Here is an 18453-nt window from a genome sequence, read left to right as displayed (position 1 = left end):
TGACAGGCCACGCCTTTTTATTAGGATCTCTTTGTTTCACCTTGTTTTTGGATATCTCAGCCATTTCAAAACCGATTTTCATCAAATAAACTTTTGATACCATTAGAATTGCATGCTCTTTAACATTTCATAGAGTGGTTTCTGAATATCTTGCAAAACGTTAAAAGCTAAATCCTCACCTCCACCAGAACTGTACACACCCTTTAAACGTTGCAAATCTAAAGCTCCCTAACACTGGTCTGAGTGATCAAAAGATGATGATCATTTGAAGTTCATGTGTCCCTTTTGCAACCCTGTTCGTTAATAGGATCCTTTAAATAGCTGGTAATTAGACCTTCCCTAAGAACAATAAAACTGGAAACTTTGTTACGATGGAGAGGGCAGAAATACTATAGACTTCCAGTGAATTTATTTGTACAAAAAAAAAAAAATAACCACAATGTTGGGAGACATTATTCTTTCACCACGCAAAATTTCATGATGTTTGTAGAGGTGATGTATAGTCTTTAAACCTCTTTCTTTCAAAGATAATGCTCATGGACCCTGGACAGACTTCTTTGATTCCATGCATCATGACATCATAATTAAGCTTACTCCCGCAGCCTCTTGAACACCTTTCTTTCGAAAAGAAACTCTCAGATACCCTATACTGTGATTTTGTCTGGAGGCTGCAAGCAATTTTTTGAAAGATCGTCTCCAAGATACCTGCCCTTGAATTATGTCATAGAGAACTTGGGACTATGTCCATAAAAAAAAGACAAATGCTGGGACTGTCCCTTTTCTTTCCTAGCCCTTGAAACAGACAATTTTTGTAATTTTCCCTCTGAGGGCAATTTATCTCATCATACTGTCAGAGTATGATTGGTTTTAAAGTGTCATACAAAAAGCTCATTAAAAAAAATGCTTAAACCCTGCAGAGATGGCCTTTGTGTGTATAATTTTCTTCTTATCATGCCTTATAGCTCACAGCTCTACACATGAGAAGCAGATTTTTCATAGAAATCATAAATTGACACATCTTGGGAGATTTGATTTCACTCTGATAACATGAACAAAATAATTCTCTGCCATACTACTACAAGTACCACACAGATCCTTATACTTTCATCACAAAAAATGCACTGATTACAGCCACTGCAATTCCTTGGATTACATTTTTAGGGAGGTGCAGTATCCTTTAATGAAATCCCATGAAATTTCCTTATGCTGCACAACGGATATCAGTAGACACCAAGTTCATGTTATTCTAGAAACAAATAAAATTATTTCTTATCACACTGCTGTCATTCTTAATGACCTGTCCTCTTTGGTCCAAAGGCTATTGTTTTTAGTGTTTTTGGTTTTTTTTGTGTGTGTTTTTTGTTTTTGTTTGGTAATATGCATTCTATTTTATTAATACTTGTAGTCTTCCTTTTGCGATATTATCAAACCTGGATGAAGTTTTAGAAATCCGATAAAATAGCATGTCTTCTCGTTCAGATCCCGTGACCAATGACATCATATACTGTAAAACGAGATATGTTTGTGTGCCATGAAACTTTCACAAATTTTGTGAGGAGCCAAGATTTAAAAAAAAAAATGCACACAAAAATATTTGCCTAGTACACAATGCATTGGTGGCTTTTTTTTTTCTTTTACAAAGGGAAAGTATTTGCACAGGTTCCACACATGCCTCAAATGCCTGTTGGTACTGTAAAATGTTCTGATTTTTCAGCTTTCTATATTTAGATTGTGAAACTACTGGTGATAAAGCAAAAATTGTCTAAAGTGTTATATATCAAACTATCAGAAAGTGAATTTCAGCTCACCAAGTTTCTTTAGAAAGAAATAGATGAGATCGCTTGTCTAAAAGTAGTAAATGATATGTTTGATTCCTTTCCCTCCCCTTTGAATAGAAGAACATCTGATCTACAGCAAAGAAAAACATGGTATCAACATAAATATGCACTTTCAAAAAAACTTTTTCATTCATATTGATTACACAAATCTGTATGAACTCTATATATCTAACAGGATCTTTGCAGGCTGAACATTTCAAAGTTGATGCTATATAAAACTTTGACGAGCAGCAAGGGAATAAAAACTTTAAAATTCCTGGGCAGGTAAAACCCCTCTTTCACATCAGAGAGAAAGAAAGACAGAGAGAAAAAAGCATTCTATCAACAGTGCGTTGAAATCCAAATCACTCGCTCAATTTGCAATTATCATTATTTTGCTCCAGGAAAACTCTGACGTTCACAGTAATATCTGACGTAAAACAGGTAAGAGGCAACAAAAGAGGAATGAGGGAGAGGTCCTAGAATGAGCGAAAATAGAAAGAGACAAAATCAGGAAATAAATGAAGACTGTGACGAAAAAAGATCTGTAACCTGTTCTGTGTCATGCATCTCTCTTTGTATGTTAATTCTCAAGTCTATATAAGGAGAGAATATATCTATAAGAGATAAGAGAATTATGTATCACCTTTTTAGACCCCAGTCTGTCTATACCATTGCTTCGTGAACAAAAATCAGAGTAATCAATCTCACTATTATAAGAAAATCAATTCTATTCATCAATTTGCGAAACAAGTATGGTTAGTTCTGGTATTAAAGCATTCAAGCTTTTTCTTTACAATACAGGGTTTGGCATATTCTGATGTGTCCAGTTTTTATGTTTAATCTTGATTAAACATATAGATATGCTTTATACATCCACACTTTCTGTGGTAGGCAGCATAATCAGTCTACATCTAAAATGTCAAGAAGTGTTTTAGGCTATAATGCTACTGAAAATGATGTATGGTCATTTAGAAAGCAGTTTTTTTCTTCTCAGAATAATGTCTGCTTGTTTTTTTTAACAGAATGAACTACTGTACAAGCTAAAATTTTCGCGGTGGTTTTTGTTTTCGCGAATTTCGCGAATCACCTTTGAACCGAAAAAATAACAACATGCGAAAATAACAACGCACGAATAACTAAGTTCAGTGAGACCCTCGCAACGGCGAAATTAACAACACGCGAAAATTTCCTCCAAGTAGCAATTCACAAAAATATCTGTACGCAAAAATTTCAGCTTGTACAGTATTTGATAATCTCAATATTACATTTGAATGTTTCTACAGATAAATGGCGCCATACAAATGCTGTTTCATCATCATCATCATCATCATCATTTTGCAGCTATCAAGTAGAAAAGCATATACGATGGATTTTTCTGTTCAGATTTTGATCTGTGAGTTACATCATACACACCAGTCAGTACTCAAGCAGAAAATAAAATCACAAACTCTATACATGGTGATGAATAGATAAAAAGAAGAAGTAAAAACCAACCTGAAAGAAATACGGCATTGTGTTCTGACACCTACCCAAGGTGCTAAAACCCGTGTATGTCCTGTTTGCCATGGGTAACTACAGTGTACACTGTAAGACTTACTATTGGGCAAGTGAAATGAACGGCCATTACCTGTTCAAAGTACATATTGTTTAATAAGGCCCTTGCCCACAGGCTCCCTGTGGGGCAAGTGAGAGAATACTGCCTGATCTACTCTTGATGTTGAATGTGCTTTAGTGCTAGTACTGGTACATACATGAGGATAACTCTCTTCACTCAGTTCTCGGCAAACATACCATGTTCGTCAGAGACGGATCCAAGTAGGACCGCATCACCTGCATGCCGCTGAAGATGCTCCCTGAAACAATATTTATCAGCCATGTTACTTTATTATGAGTCCTCACCATACACACAATGGAAAATACGACACAACAGAAAGGTTGTTTAACAAGAGACTGTCTGGATATAGGCTGCAATGAACATATCGTCAGCTGAGAATCATTCTGAGATTTGGGCATTTTAAATAAATACGAAACAATCAGATTTCATGAAATAAAAATATTGTCTAATGAAAAGAGGGTACATTTACATAAGCAATGCTGCAAATATTGGGTAAAATAGCACCCTTGTGGTTTTGATTTTTAACATTTTACTGAAAATGAAAATAACTCAAAATTGATACTGAGATCCAGCTCTACAACATGATACCAGTAATTCAATACAAACCCCCCCCCCCCCAAAAAAAAAAACAAAAAAAAAAAAAAAAAACAAAAAAATTGTGATAAAGCCCTTCTGGTTGTCAGCCAATGATGTATTTATCAAACTTAACCTGTTGAAGACTAGTCTCGAGTATACTCGGGCAGGTATCAATGGGAAATGTGTATTGTAGCAAAATCAGCTCGCCCTCAATGGGTTAATGTATAAGTTCAAGATAATGTCTCGACAACTAAACCTGATAGTTATGATGTCATCATTCAAGATGGTGATTAGAAATCTGCCAACTTTACCCTGCAGAGTCTATCACAATTCAGCATTCATTTTGTTTTTACCACCATGTCAGCATATCTCTTTAAACAAGCAAGATAAAGTCTGGATTGTGTCAATGTGAAAGGAAATATTACATAATGATAGGTAACAACAGTACACAGCAACCTACACTTAAAAAAAAAAGAAGAAAAGAAAAGAAAGAAGGCACCAATGTTTGAATAAGAAGACTTTGGGCAACATTTGTTCTATTCAAGATATTTTCATTTTGGGTGGTTTTGAGGCAAGTTTTATATAGTATGCAAATACTGTACAGCTGAAATGTGAGATTTTTGTCATTTCTGCATATGAAATGAATAAGAAATTGTGAGAGCATGACATTGTCAACTTGCTGCTTTGAATATTCATAAGGACTGGTCAAGAAATGTTTTCTGAAAAAATGTGAAATTTCAAAATGTCATATCTTCCTTATTTCCAATTTTTGTCCTTTTTGTATTGTTCTGTATGAAATATTTTTCTCTTTCTTTTGCAGTTTATCTATTTTTTGGGGTGGATTTTCTCTTTAATAAAGGACTTTCAAACACATTTCACAGAATTTAAAGGATTTTTTGTTTTGAATAGTACATTTACAGTATTAAAACTTGTCCCTCCTATGTTTATTTATAACAGCCATTTCTCCTCGAACACATTGTCAGTTTAGCCTGCTTTTTTCCCCTTTCTTTCTTTTTGTTTTTTGTTTGTTTGTTTTTGTCACTGATGTCTACATATTATATTGTTAGGAGTGCCCAATACAAGCAGCACTTCTTGGTGCCATGCCATTATCAATTTACATAGTTGTTGTAAATTTTCATTTTAATGATTTGGTATTGAAGGAAATAAACGTTACTTTGAATGTGAACTTGAACAGATAGATAGATATTCACTACACATCTGCAACATTGTTCACATTTGTTAGAGGACATGCTATTCCATCAATTGGTTTGTTTCAGCACATATCATTCTCATGTTAATCACTAAAATAAGATGATGACAAAAAAGGGAGAAAAAAAAGATCATGGGCTAAATGTGAAATGACATGTAATGAACGCTGTTCAAAGTCTTCTATCCTTTATAAAGATGGTGACTGGTGGGGAAGGGAATTTGCAGAATGTCCCATCCTTAATATGGGAATTCCACCCTGAAATATTGCTTTGTATGAAAATAGAAAAATAAAAAAAAAGTAGAGACACAAAAGTAGAGACAAAAAATTAGAGACACAAAAGAAAGAGAGCAAGATAAATTGGCAACCCTGTGTAACATACTGTATACACCATATATTTCGTGAGTCTAATTTTTTGTGAATCGAGACTTCCTGCCAATTTTACGAGTAGATAAATTCGCGATAGGGGAGTAGAGAAATGTATGCATGCACATCGCATTCATGTTGGAATCAGAGTTGATATTTTCAAATGTTGTTTAACATGCGAAGAGTGCTTGACTTGCGAAATCCCCCAAAATAAAAAAACCTTGCGAAATATACGTCGCATGACAGTAGATATTGAGCAGCTATCCATTCTGTTTGTACACAAAAAGTCACTTTCCCTTTAAAAAGGTTAGCAATGATACTGAGGGAAGTTGTAAGTTGTAAACCTTCCTGAAATAGCATCAAAATCCATGAGCTTAGAACATTCGGGATATGCTCTGTGCACAACAAACATCATCATTGGGATAGCTGCTATACTGTAAAAGTGGATATTTTCGTGCGACTAATTTTTTGCGCTCTGCGGGGTAAGAAGAGTTTTGCGTGTTTTTGATTCCGCGGAATCAAGATTTCAACTACTGGAACATACGGCAAGCAAAAATATTCGCGTGCTTTTATTTTCGTGCTAGTCTCGGGTTGCACGAAATGCGCGAAAATTTCCACTTCTACAGTATTGTGTACAATGTACATTTATGGGACTGGTGAATCTAAGTGTGACATATTTTTGAAATATTAATTTCCTATCAAAACAATCAAAATACACCAAAAATGTTTCCTAGGTCATTTTTTTCTCATGACAATGAAGACCTCAACATACATGTATCAGTGCACATACTTGTATACAATCTACAATCTATAATTGTGCTTGGTGTCCACACTTGTACTTAACAACCCTTATAAATGCAAGGTTTAGAATCTCCTTGTTTCTTCTTATTGTGTTGCCTTCAGTCACATATATCTATTTTCTTTCCAGATATCTAGTTGCTTTTGCATGCATGGATGATTTAGAACTATGTATGTCATATCCCTGGAACATGACCCCAAAATTGGCCGCGCATTTGGCCACGCCCTGGAGGTGGTCTTGGCCGCGGCCGAGCCGCAGCCGAGCCCGGTCTTTTCTCAGTGTAAACGCAAAGTGGGCCAAATGCGCGGCCAATTTTAGTCTGGCTTCCAAACCCTCTGCCCGTACTATTTCGTTATTCAGGATATTAACCCCCTCAACGTCGAAAACTAGTATAGTTTAAGGTGGGTTTGTCCTGCAAAGGATTTTTCCTTCGGCAAAGGCCTTTGCCCGGACGGCGACTTCGTCGCCACGGAATCCAGTTGGCAAAGGGTCTGACAACCAGCCTATACCAAATTGCATTTGTTTACAAGCAGATCACCACTACGACAAAATATTGATAGGTTTGAATTAAAAGCGCGACCAAGCCCGGCAGTGTAAACGGACGAAATTGCGGGGCTCGGCCCCGCAATTGAGGCTGGGCTCGGCCGCGGCTCGGCCCAGCCCCGCACTGTAAACGGGGTCTACGTGCTACATGAAGCCTATGGGTTGGACACCTACCAAGAGTGGCACACAGCAGTATCTCTAGAATTTCCATTTTGATGTTCAAATTACCTTGCATGTTTGGATACTGGTACATACATCTCCATGAATTGTGTTTAGAATGTAAAAAAATTTGAGGATACGGTCAAAGCAATCTAAGGTAGAAATGCCAATCAAAAATGTAGCCACAATGCGTGACACTGTGAACACTATAAAATGTTCACTTATTTCAGAACCCAGCGATACTGCCACATTACTGTTGTTTGGGCTGCTTTCATGTATGATTTCAAATGCATCTAATTCTTTAAACCACAAGAGTTTCAATCATAAATCCAATCTGTAAGGCCATGTATTTGCACAGAATGAAATCTGAAAATGATATGTAGGATATGAGAAATAAGTTCACAAATTGGCTTCTTCCTGTATGCTGAAAGTACATGTCATACTTCGGTGTCCAAAACTGGGCCATTTTTATGACATAATGTGCCAAATAATATTAAAGAAACTATTTAAGTTTTGACTATGAGGCCTCCATCCATTTCAAGCTTAATCGCTTATGATGGTGGTCTCCTGCATTCAATGATCTCTGTTGTTTACTGAAAAATACTGTATATCTTATTTTATGTTTCTGTGTATCTAAATTGCTCAATGCAATCACCTATATGTGTATCTATTTATGTACTGTTATCAATTTATTTCACTGCACTTGTTATTCTTTGTCTTTGTACTTTTTGAAGTTTGTATTCAAATTGTATCTGATCGAATGCAGAAATAAAAACAAAACTAAAACAAAACTATTCCATCTATACTGCCTCTTCCCAATTTTGAATTCATATAAATGATATGATAAAAGATTCTTTTTTTTTGAAAGTAAGTACAGTTGTATTTCAAGCAATGCAGATATGAAGCTATCCGTACTAAAAACTCTTCAGAATTTATACAATACACATGAAATGTTGATTTTCAAAAAAATCTATTCCCGAGCACAAGTTTATCTTGTGAAAACTCTGCTGCACATGGAGTATGCTAATCATTGCAGTTGCCTGTTTTCAGCATTGCACAGACTGCAAAAGATATCTGATCTATGTACACACAAAAAAAATATCATCATTCTGTCTTTTGGTCTTGCTACTACATGTATTTGTTCATTGGTACATGGAGAGATGTTTACCCATTCTGTCCATGGACAATCATAACAATATGTTCCATTAAGCACTGTAAAAGTAGCCCGACCAGGCGCCATGCTTCGCATGGTGTCAGACAAGTTACGATACACTAAACCTATTTAGATCCCTCGAACACAGCTACAAAACTACAAAACTGTTGAAAATGTGTACATTCTTATCACAAATTTTATGAATTACTCACATGAAATGAAATGCTTGGACTATGAGCATGGTATATCAGTCCATAGTGAGCCCTCATGCAATGTACACTGAGCAAAAAAAAAACAAACAAAAAAAATCAATTTAAAACCAGAAAGCTGATGCCATCTCTGTGCGATTCAAAATACAACTGTCCCAGCTTTGAACGATGTAAATTGTGCGCAAAGATGATAGAGTGCTGCACACGTGTACAATGTCGTCGTTACCCAAAGTTGAAGCTGGAACCCCCGTGCTCCGTACGCACGCTGCTTGAGTGTCCTGCCCGCATGGTAGACCTTTTTGCACTGCTGCGACAACATTTCAAATCATTTCTGCCATTACTGAGCATATCGTTTTCGGTAAGATGACATTGTATTTCGATATCGATAACAAAAAACAAAAAACAAACACACACACACACACAGCTAAATAGATCAAGTTAATGAATATAGGTCTGTGTAACAAATATGGTGATAATAAATTCAAAATCGTGTTTTCGCTCCAGAATAAAGTGATTGCTTGGATCTTGACTGGCACAGCCCTGTTGCAACACTTGTGTACAGCGACAGGGTTGTGTATAGTTACTGTAAAAGTAGAAATTTTCAACATGAACTAGTAGTGCAAAAATAAAAGCACCCAAATTTTGTTTGTTTTATATGTCATGCTATTTCATATTTTCATTCTTCACAAAATCAAAAACATGCCGGGCACGAAAAATTGCTCACCAGAATATTTCCACATTTACAGTACCGGTACTTTGTGTCAATGTTCATCCCATCTCTGACTGGCATTTGACTAAACCCATGTAGTATAATGCTATGCTTCACCATAAGGTAATTACAAGTCTCAAGTCTTGGAACATTACATATTGAGCACCATTTTCATTCGTGAAAAATGATCCTTTCCAATAAAATCTGATGACAGGAAGAGTCTGGCAGGTCTGACAGATAATTTCAAGGTCCATTCAGGATTGCACCTACTTCAGTGAATGCCACTTTTTGCCCCTAAAAATGTCACAAATCATCTCATGTTAGAGGGGCAAATAGTAGAATTACTGATTCACCTAATACTTAGTACAAAGCACTGTGCTGCTTTTTATGTCAAAATTGTCATGCAATCTATTTTTGCTATGGACCAGAGTCTGTACAGACTTCACTTACTCCTACTAGTGTATAAAATGCATAACAAGTTTGTGTACTTACCATCTCCCCTGAATATAGATGTACATCATTACAGATGTTGTCATTTTTGCTCTAATCCTCCAGTAAAGTACAAAATTTGCACATATTTTCTCCCAGTGAATTTTTTTCATCTATAGTTCTCTCATCCATTTTACATTCTATTTGCTGAGATGACTTTCTGAACTAAATTCAAATAGTACAACAAAGAAAAAAATGGTCAATTTCCTCAAACCTTTAAAAGGTGGAAATGAACCTTGGCCCTGTTGTTGCATATATTGTAAGAGTTGAGATCAAACATACAACAGAAAAATAAAACATAAGATTCTGAATACTCAATTCTGATTGACTGATAATTGACTTTGTTTGATTTTCTTAGATCTATGTTTGATTGCATCTTTCCAACTGTAACAAGCTGATCAATTAAAAAATTCACAGTAATAAGATCTACAATTTGTAGGCCTACATTATATTTTGCATAACACTAAACCTATCTTTACTATAAATTTGATGCCTCCTCTGCACTGCGGTCTAAAAGGGTGTATTAAAGATGTCAAGATATCAAAAGAACATCTGGCTAGTGTTACCACACAAAGATCAGATGGAGGTCATGATGTTGATGATGGTGGTGGTTCTGGTAATCGGTAATCATGTAGAAATGCACACCATGCACACCTACCATTTCCTTCCTTAATTTGTCGATAAAAACTTCTCGTGGCTATCAGAAATGTCAAGATGAACCATATCTGATGGTTTCATGAAATTTCATAGCCAATTACAGAAGAAAAGTAGCTAATTTTGACTCAAAAGTATGCCAATCGACGGCTGTATCAGCGTAGCATGATTGATGATCGATTATGGGGAAAAGCGATATAATGATGATGATCGATCGTTGTAGTCTGTGATACAGCCGCTTGTTTGGTGTTTAACCACAATAATTACGTCGGCTTAACAGTAAAATGTTGAAGAAAGAAAGTGATCTCGATGCGTCTGTTTTTTGTTGTTTTAGTTAATTTTCTCCTGCGTGCTGCGTTTGACTGTATACAAACATTGTATCTGTCAACTTATTTTCCTGACTGAATGATGGGAGGATAATGTGTGTACAAAACAATAAAAGATAATAAAATGGACCTTACTACGAAACAAAAGCAAATATTGGGGTTGCAGTTCTTGTATACATAATTAATAAAATGAAATGGAATAATGAATAGCGTTACTATCATAAAAACAATAATTTATACTATAAATTGAACTTATCGATTAAAAACATAAATTTAATACCATTTACCATCACCAGAAACAAACAACAAATCCCCTTCGAATTCAACTTCCTCCTCATCTTCTTTTCTCTCTCTTTCTCTCTCTCCCTCCTTCTAATAGCCTTACTCTTTTCTTCCACTTTTCCTTCAACCTCATTCTTTTCCCTTCAACATTATTCAAATTAAATCATTAACTTTTGTCATGATAAAATTAATACTTGCCACAATTTCTAAAGGAAGGACATCTAAATCCTGGTATGAATAATCTGTATCAATAATTTAAGTATTAGTGGAAAAGTGAGCAAAGAAAATGGGATTCCATCGGGATTAAGTAGTGATAATCATGATAGTGGCAATGAAAAGAATGAGAAAAAATACGAAAATGAAAGTAGATCTAGGGCCCACACGTATTGCACAAGTCGTGTTAATATTGTTAGTAAGCGGCTAATTAGAGACTACCAGAATCGATTATAATCGTTGACATCGTTCTCTGTGAAATCGATGCACTGCTTACTACGTCGGAACTATGATCGCGACCGACGTACTTTTCAACTCCGATTTCTCATTTTTCTTCCCTTTTCGGCTTTCTAATTCTATGAAAACTCTCTGATATGGTTGAATTTAGCATCTCCAAGAGCTGCACAAAATTTGATTGACAAACGGCGAAGCGAACGGTAGGTGTGCATTTCTACATGATTACCTAATATGAATTACAACAGGGAGGTGGAAAGAGAACATTCCATCTACCTGTTACAACAGATGATAGTGGTACTGGTGGCATGATGATGGTGGTGATGACAATGGTGATGAATATGAAGGTGATGGTTGTACCGTAATCATGACCACAACTTGTGGTCATGATTACAACAATGATGGTGGTGGTTTATGGTGATGATGGTGGTGGTGATGATGATGGTGGTGATGATGATGGTGGTGGTGATGATGATGGTGGTGATGAACACGGTGAAGGTGCCTGATGCCTGTTTGTGGTGGATGATGATGATGGAGACGCACATAAACTATCATCATTAAACAGTCAAGGGAAGTTGAGTACCGCACCGGTAATAGTTTTGTTTATTAACAACACACAAGCCTGTGGAATACCGCCGAGCGTTTTCAAGTCGTTGGAGTATTTACTCGGAATGGTGTCTCATGCAAATGTTGAACGACTTTCGACCATTTGTCACGTACACCACCAGCAGCACTCTGCAGCTAGTGCATAGCTAGTGGCAGTGTGTTTAAAATGTAGCCCGGGTCGTACCTAGCTATAGCTATCGACGCACTACGCCAGACTCTGCGAGGGATGAGAGAGGTATTGCCGTATCAAACGGAGCTGTCGGAGGCAGACGTGGAAAGATGTGCGAAAGTCATTCATTTACTCACTCACCTGATTTTTAAGAACAACGCCCAAATCTCCTGCTCTCATGATGTCCCTCACGATGGAACCAGCTCTGTTGGCTACCATGACTGATGCTGACATCAGCCGCATCAAAAGAGGAATTTCGGCGGCCATCCTGTAAGATTTGGTGTTTCCTCGGGAACTGAGTTTGGGTTTACAACGGGATTTCACAGCAGCGCACAGTAACGCAGCATGCACAGCAGACACTGATTTTGCTACCATTCAGCAGCACTCCATCTCAATACACTGAACATACACAGAAGCTTCTTCCCGGCGGCAGCTAGCAAGCAGTTAGCAGGCACACAAGTAGTACGCACTTCGCTTCACTAGGTACGGTCACTGAGGAGAGTACCTGCCCGCACCGCCCGCGTTTTTTTTTAAGACGGCACAGATTGGGGCATGGCGCGTGTTAAACCTATGGGAAAAACGTTGGGTTAGGGTTTTTGGTTATGGTTATGGTTAGGGTTAGGGTTAGGGTTGGGGTTAGGGTTAGGGTTAGGGTTAGGGTTAGGGTTTGATGGTTAGGGTTAGGATTAGGATTAGGGTCAGGTTTAGGGATAGGGTCCCCGATAGATTTTTAGTTTCCCCAATCTGTGCCGTCTAAAAAAAACACGCCGCCCGCCCGCCCGTCGTCGTTCCGACAAACGATCGTTGGGTTGCGATAGCATGGGCGTTGGATCCGAGGAAGCCGTACGGGCTGCACGTCCTACATGCATACACAGCAACCAAGACGAATGAGCACTCCTTTGTACACTGTTACATGTTTTAGAGCACTCTGACAATTCGTCGTCGCTTTGCGATGCAAGTCACTAGTATACATGTACAATCGTTTCTTGGCTCTTTGCCTACTGTATATACTTATGCGAAATACATGAACACAGCACAACTCTTCGACCTCGTAGACGGAGCGTGCTGGTCGCCGACGTCGGAACAAATTTACAGATAAAATGTCCATAATATAAATTGATAATGTGCGCGCATGTAAACTGGAGCGCGTAGTTACGCGAGGACAAAAACATTAAAAAAAAATGATAAATCCACTTTACTGAGTATTGCAATCGCAGTTGCAGCATACAAAAAAAAAAGAAAAATAAAAACCTCATAACAGAAAAGTTTACTTTTACTATAACCCGGAAATGTATTTGATATCGCCCCATTGGGTGTGGGAGGGGAAATCCTCCCCACCACATGAAGAAGCTTTTGCATTTTTAGAATTTGATTTAATTTCATTTATTTTCACTTATTAAAACATGCATCCAAATGTGAGTGGTAAATAAATAGATAAAAATGAATCTGATAAATAATAGTATGACAAGTATAGCATGACAATGTGGCAAAACAAATAAAGTTATCAAGTGAAGGGGTTAATGAGAAGAATTTAACTATCTTTGCACACTTTTTGTGAAATATTTGGGAAATATTCAACCAAAAAGCACAATACGATATGATGGTTATTCATTCAAGTTGCAAACAAGAACTTGATTTTTTTTTTGAAATCTGAATTGTGGCGTAATTTTCTCATGTTTATAGGCTTACTGACGAAATATTTGAAACTGTGGGATTTATAGGCCTAACGCAGCGGCTAGTTATTTTCTTCAAATTTTCTATGTGCTTGTAAGTGTCTGTAAATAAACTGCATTAGAATGCAAATAGCACAGTATGCAAGAATCTTCAGCATATTGAAGGAGGAAATCAGAAGAAGAAGAAGAAGAAGAAGAAGACGACGGAGAAGACAATGTGTGCAAGCTCAGCGACCGAGCGGGGAAGGTGTGGGAGGGGCTACACCCCCCCCCCCCCCCATGCATAGCGCAAGAGGGAAGTTTTACATTTTTAGAATGGAAATCAAATAATCTCAAGGTGCACACTTTTGGTGGAATATAATCTTTGGGAAATTTTAGTCAAAACAGTAAGACAATACGTTGGTTAGGTATTCAAGTCGCAAGAAAAGGCCCGAACAAACTAGATTCTGTGATGATGTTGCGTGATTTTTCTCATTTACTGATCAAAGTCATTTGGAACTGTAATATCTATAGGGCCTACTCGCAGTGATGGAGTTGGATGATGTTGGAGGGGTACCCCTCCTACAAAAGGGAGCTTTTGCATTTTTATAATTGATATTAAACTATCTGGTGTGCGCATTTGGTAGAAAATTTGGGAAACTTTCAATCTAAAGGAGTGAGAAAAATAATGGTTCAGTGAAAATGTTGATCGGTAAAGCATGCGATCACCTCTTGTTCCGCACACAGGAGTGTTTCTTCGCTGTGTATAAGTCTTTAACATGTAGACAGATATCACTCACGGACAATGACAAAATAAAAGGCAGTGAATAGACTGGAGACAGATATCACGAATCAGATGCCATGTGTAGCCTATTCCTCCAGTGGTATAGTATATGTAAAACGAGGAATTTTCGCGTGCACTTTAATTTCGCGAATTTCGCGAGCGCCAAGATTCGCGAAATTAAAATGCACGCGAAAGTCCTTGTTTACACTATATGCATTGAACGCCAGTGGCACTTCGCGAAAATTTCATGCCACGAAAAAGGCTGTCGGCTCCAATTCGCAAAAAATTCATGCCGCGAATATATCATGTTTTACAGTACTCGTAGTCAATATAGGATGTCACAAAGCCATATCTGTATTGTGACATCATTGCGCGCTGCCAAGTAAAGTCAATGTAGGATGTCACAAAGCAATATTGTGACATCATTGCGCGCTGCTTATTAATTAAAAGCCAATGCATGATGTCACAAAGCAATATTGTGACATCATTGCGCGCTGCTTTGTATAGAGTACACTACCTCCTTGTATAGCCAATGTATGATGTCACAAAGCAATATCGTGACATCATTGCGCACAAATCGGAAGTGCTGAGGATGATGTCAAAGATCAATTGTAACAACATTGCGCGCTGACATGCGGTCACTGCACTTTTATTATGATCACTCCACAACACCGGGGATCCGCGTCGCAGCGATTTCTCACCTCATTTTTTTAATGCTCTTTTTAAAATTATAAATATCAAATAGCAAATTATATATAGATCTACTCTGCATAATTTATAGCTTCTCGGTGCCTACATCTAGTAGCTGTAATAAGTTAGGTCTTTTATCTCTTCGAGGCTGCCCCCAGCCCCCCCCCCCCCCATGTTACCGTTTTCGAGTCATCTCTGTGAAAGCAAATTATATTCCTAAATTATGTCAAAGGAGATATCACAGTTCTGTGATACAACCCCTTGGTCCTTTTACATGTCAGCTGCACTGAACCATTATTTTGCTTGGAGGTTGAATTTTCACCTCCTGCTTCAGGTATCGCCACCCCCCCCCCCCCAATCTTATCCTGGTTTAGAATTGAGCAGAGGGCGCTATTGCTTTTTCCAAGGGCAGGGCTAGAGAGCTTGATCAAAGGCGGTGCCAGAGTTGGCATAATGATGCTTTCTGGCATAATTTTAGAATCTTCAGCATCCAGCATTATGCCAGGTATAATTTGACTGATTTTAGCATAATTATGACATAAGAATTGCTCCGGAAAGAAAATGTCTTGGCATTGAATATGTATTTTTATACCGTGTAGTAAACCTGTTATTTATTTATTTATGTATTTATTTATTTATTCAGTTTTCTTTACCCAGGGTAGCCCCATCAGTGATTTACACACTGTTATCCTAGGGGGCCCTGCAACAGAATGACAAAATATAACAGTTCAACAAACACAAAATAACAAATCAAGGACATTCCTTTCCACATCATAACATCAACACAAAATCAATACTCTATATAAATAAAGAAATTCTTTGACAGTTTTGCCAAGTAATTATGAAGATTATGTATGTGTGTATGTGATTATTTTGCATATTTTTTTAAAATGCAATAATGACATTTTGTATCCTATTGTACACAGCTGTATGTCACTCCGCAATTCAGCCACTTGGCTGCCATGGCAGTATTCTCAATAAACCAGATTGAATTGAATTGAATTGAATTGAATTGTGTAGGCCTACTGTGACACCATTTGTGTTTGTTTGTCAGTTTGTCAGCTGATACTAGTATATGTCGATGAAATTGACAATAAAACATTTTTTAATGCTTGTCGGCTGATCAGCTGTAATTGCACCACAATTTCTGGCAAAATATGTGGGGACGATTGGGCACCATAATGCGATTTTTTTTATTTTTTTGGTATGCTTGCCAACTGATTGATATAATGGCTCCACAATAGGATGATACGATGCGACATAAGTTCATATTATGGCAATTTTACATAATTTTAGGCTGCCTAAAACAGTACGATCCAATTGTTTAAGCTAGTCACAATAGCTTGATCAAGTTCTTGCTGGTTCTGCCAATGAAGGGGAGGATCTGTAGGTGATGATAAAACAGAGGGTTGTAAATCTATGAAAGAAACATAACGAATTATACTTATTGTTATGACCGACAAGTCATCATTCAAGAAAAAGAATTACAAAAAACCCGTGCACCGCCCAGTGCGTGGTAGCTGCGTTATTAGTGGAGCTTGAGCGTGAGATGCGACTGTGCTGAACCCCTGCATGTACATCATCATGCATGATGCGTTTTATATGCATGCTGCTGCAGGGGCTAGTGCGTCCTACGTTTCCAAGCAACTCGTGGTGCTGTGGTGCTGTGGTGGTTTGCTGTGCTCTCTGGTTATTCATTTTTACCCACTCACACTCAGTATGTTTAAAATTTAGGAGCAATCAAAGATTTGGAAAAAAAAAAGTTTGTTTACGTTTACGCATGCTACATATGTATTACGGGACAGCAATCGCGGAAAGCATATCGTACTACATCATCAGTGGGCGAAGCCCCATTCGAGGGCGGGCGGGCGGACAACGACGCCGACGGGTGGGTGACTTCTATAGTACCTGCGTGCTGCAGCAGCCAGTCGTCGCAGATGAGAGGCAAGGCCAGACTACCGCTGTACTTCTGTAGTTACATCATATGAGATGAGATAGAGGAGCTCGTAGACACCGATGCATTCCCAGCGCAGTGGTTACTGAAAGGGCGATTCAGCACTATTTACTCAGTCAGATTGTAGTCGATTGTCTAGCTCAGTAGCTAGATAGTGCAGTATCATCGCCATATCATGATATGAGATACCAAACTTGGAAGTGTTCATTACAGAAAGGTATGTAAACAATCCAATGTTAAATTATTGAAAGAAAATTCACAGGTGACCTCACCAACCTTCACAACTCTCTTGACCGAAAGATCAGTCTGTAAAGTGTATCTTGTTGTCAGGGATATAATTTAAACTGATTGTGTTCCACAGAGACTATGTCTGGCTTCAAGGAATCTGTCTGACAGTTACGGCGCGGAGGAGAGCAAAAATGTCAAACAATTATTGTAAAAAAAAGAAAGGTTTTTCTGTCTAAATATTCTTCTGTCAATCCAATGTTTGTTTCATTCATGAGTAAAATTTGTCATACACCAGGAATGGATCCAGGAATTTCGTAAATCGGAGGCACCTTTTCACAGAATTAAAGGGGGGGGGGGGGGGGTGGATGCATTGTTTTCTTTGTATTTTGCTGTAACAAAAAAAAAGACAAAAAAGGGGGGGGGTGTGCGGAATCCCCTCTACATAACAGAGGAGAGAGATAGCATCAAAAAAATGAAAGACCCCTCTAGACAGACAGATCTTTCTGTCTAGATGAGCACTAGCTATGATAATAGATTTTGCGTTCTGATTAATTTCATTCTCCTGTTTAAAGTGTGGATAAATTCTAAGCCCTTTTGGGAGTCAGACTCTGCTTCAGTAAGGTGACTGCCTTTCACATGGTTTTTCAAAAAGAGAAAAAAATACTTTCTGGTTTTGCTGCGAATTTGCTCTTGAAAGTACAGTGTACAATGTATGCACAGTACGATGTATGTACAGTGTAATAGCAGTGTCTGTTTTGAATGACGGGCTAGTGTTTCAATTTGTAACAAGAATACGCTCCTCTTTGTATGACCTAACCTTAGCTTTTTGGTAGGAGGAACGTGTGATCCAAGTGAACAGAAAACCATGAACTATTAAACTTGTATCAAAGATAATTATTGGCAAAGCCGTGTGCTGCCCTCTTGTGAAAGGGTATACAATGTAGAGTGATGTGTGTGTATCATGCTATATGTCTCAAGAGCCTCTCCTGTAACCTCTATTTTGATATTTGGTCATA

At 37.8% G+C, this 18453-nt stretch overlaps 1 protein-coding gene across 1 annotated transcript in view; it reads right to left on the bottom strand.

The window, feature by feature from the left end:
- The window catches only part of LOC139740859 (3'(2'),5'-bisphosphate nucleotidase 1-like), a 46752-nt gene extending 34249 nt beyond the window's left edge, over positions 1 to 12503 (bottom strand). Inside the window, exon 1 of the mRNA XM_071651442.1 lies at positions 12271 to 12503. Within this exon, the coding sequence (XP_071507543.1) occupies positions 12271 to 12396 (126 nt within the window). The 5' untranslated portion in view covers positions 12397 to 12503. The remainder of the gene's footprint in view (positions 1 to 12270) is intronic.
- Between the last annotated feature and the right edge of the window lie 5950 nt (positions 12504 to 18453).

This window comes from Diadema antillarum, unplaced genomic scaffold (assembly GCF_040938485.1).
Source record: "Diadema antillarum isolate AM-2024a unplaced genomic scaffold, OU_Dant_1.0 seq00000889_RagTag, whole genome shotgun sequence".
Lineage (NCBI taxonomy): Eukaryota > Metazoa > Echinodermata > Echinoidea > Diadematoida > Diadematidae > Diadema > Diadema antillarum.
Note: the sequence above shows the minus strand (reverse complement) of the source record. Positions and strands in the feature narration are given on the sequence as shown.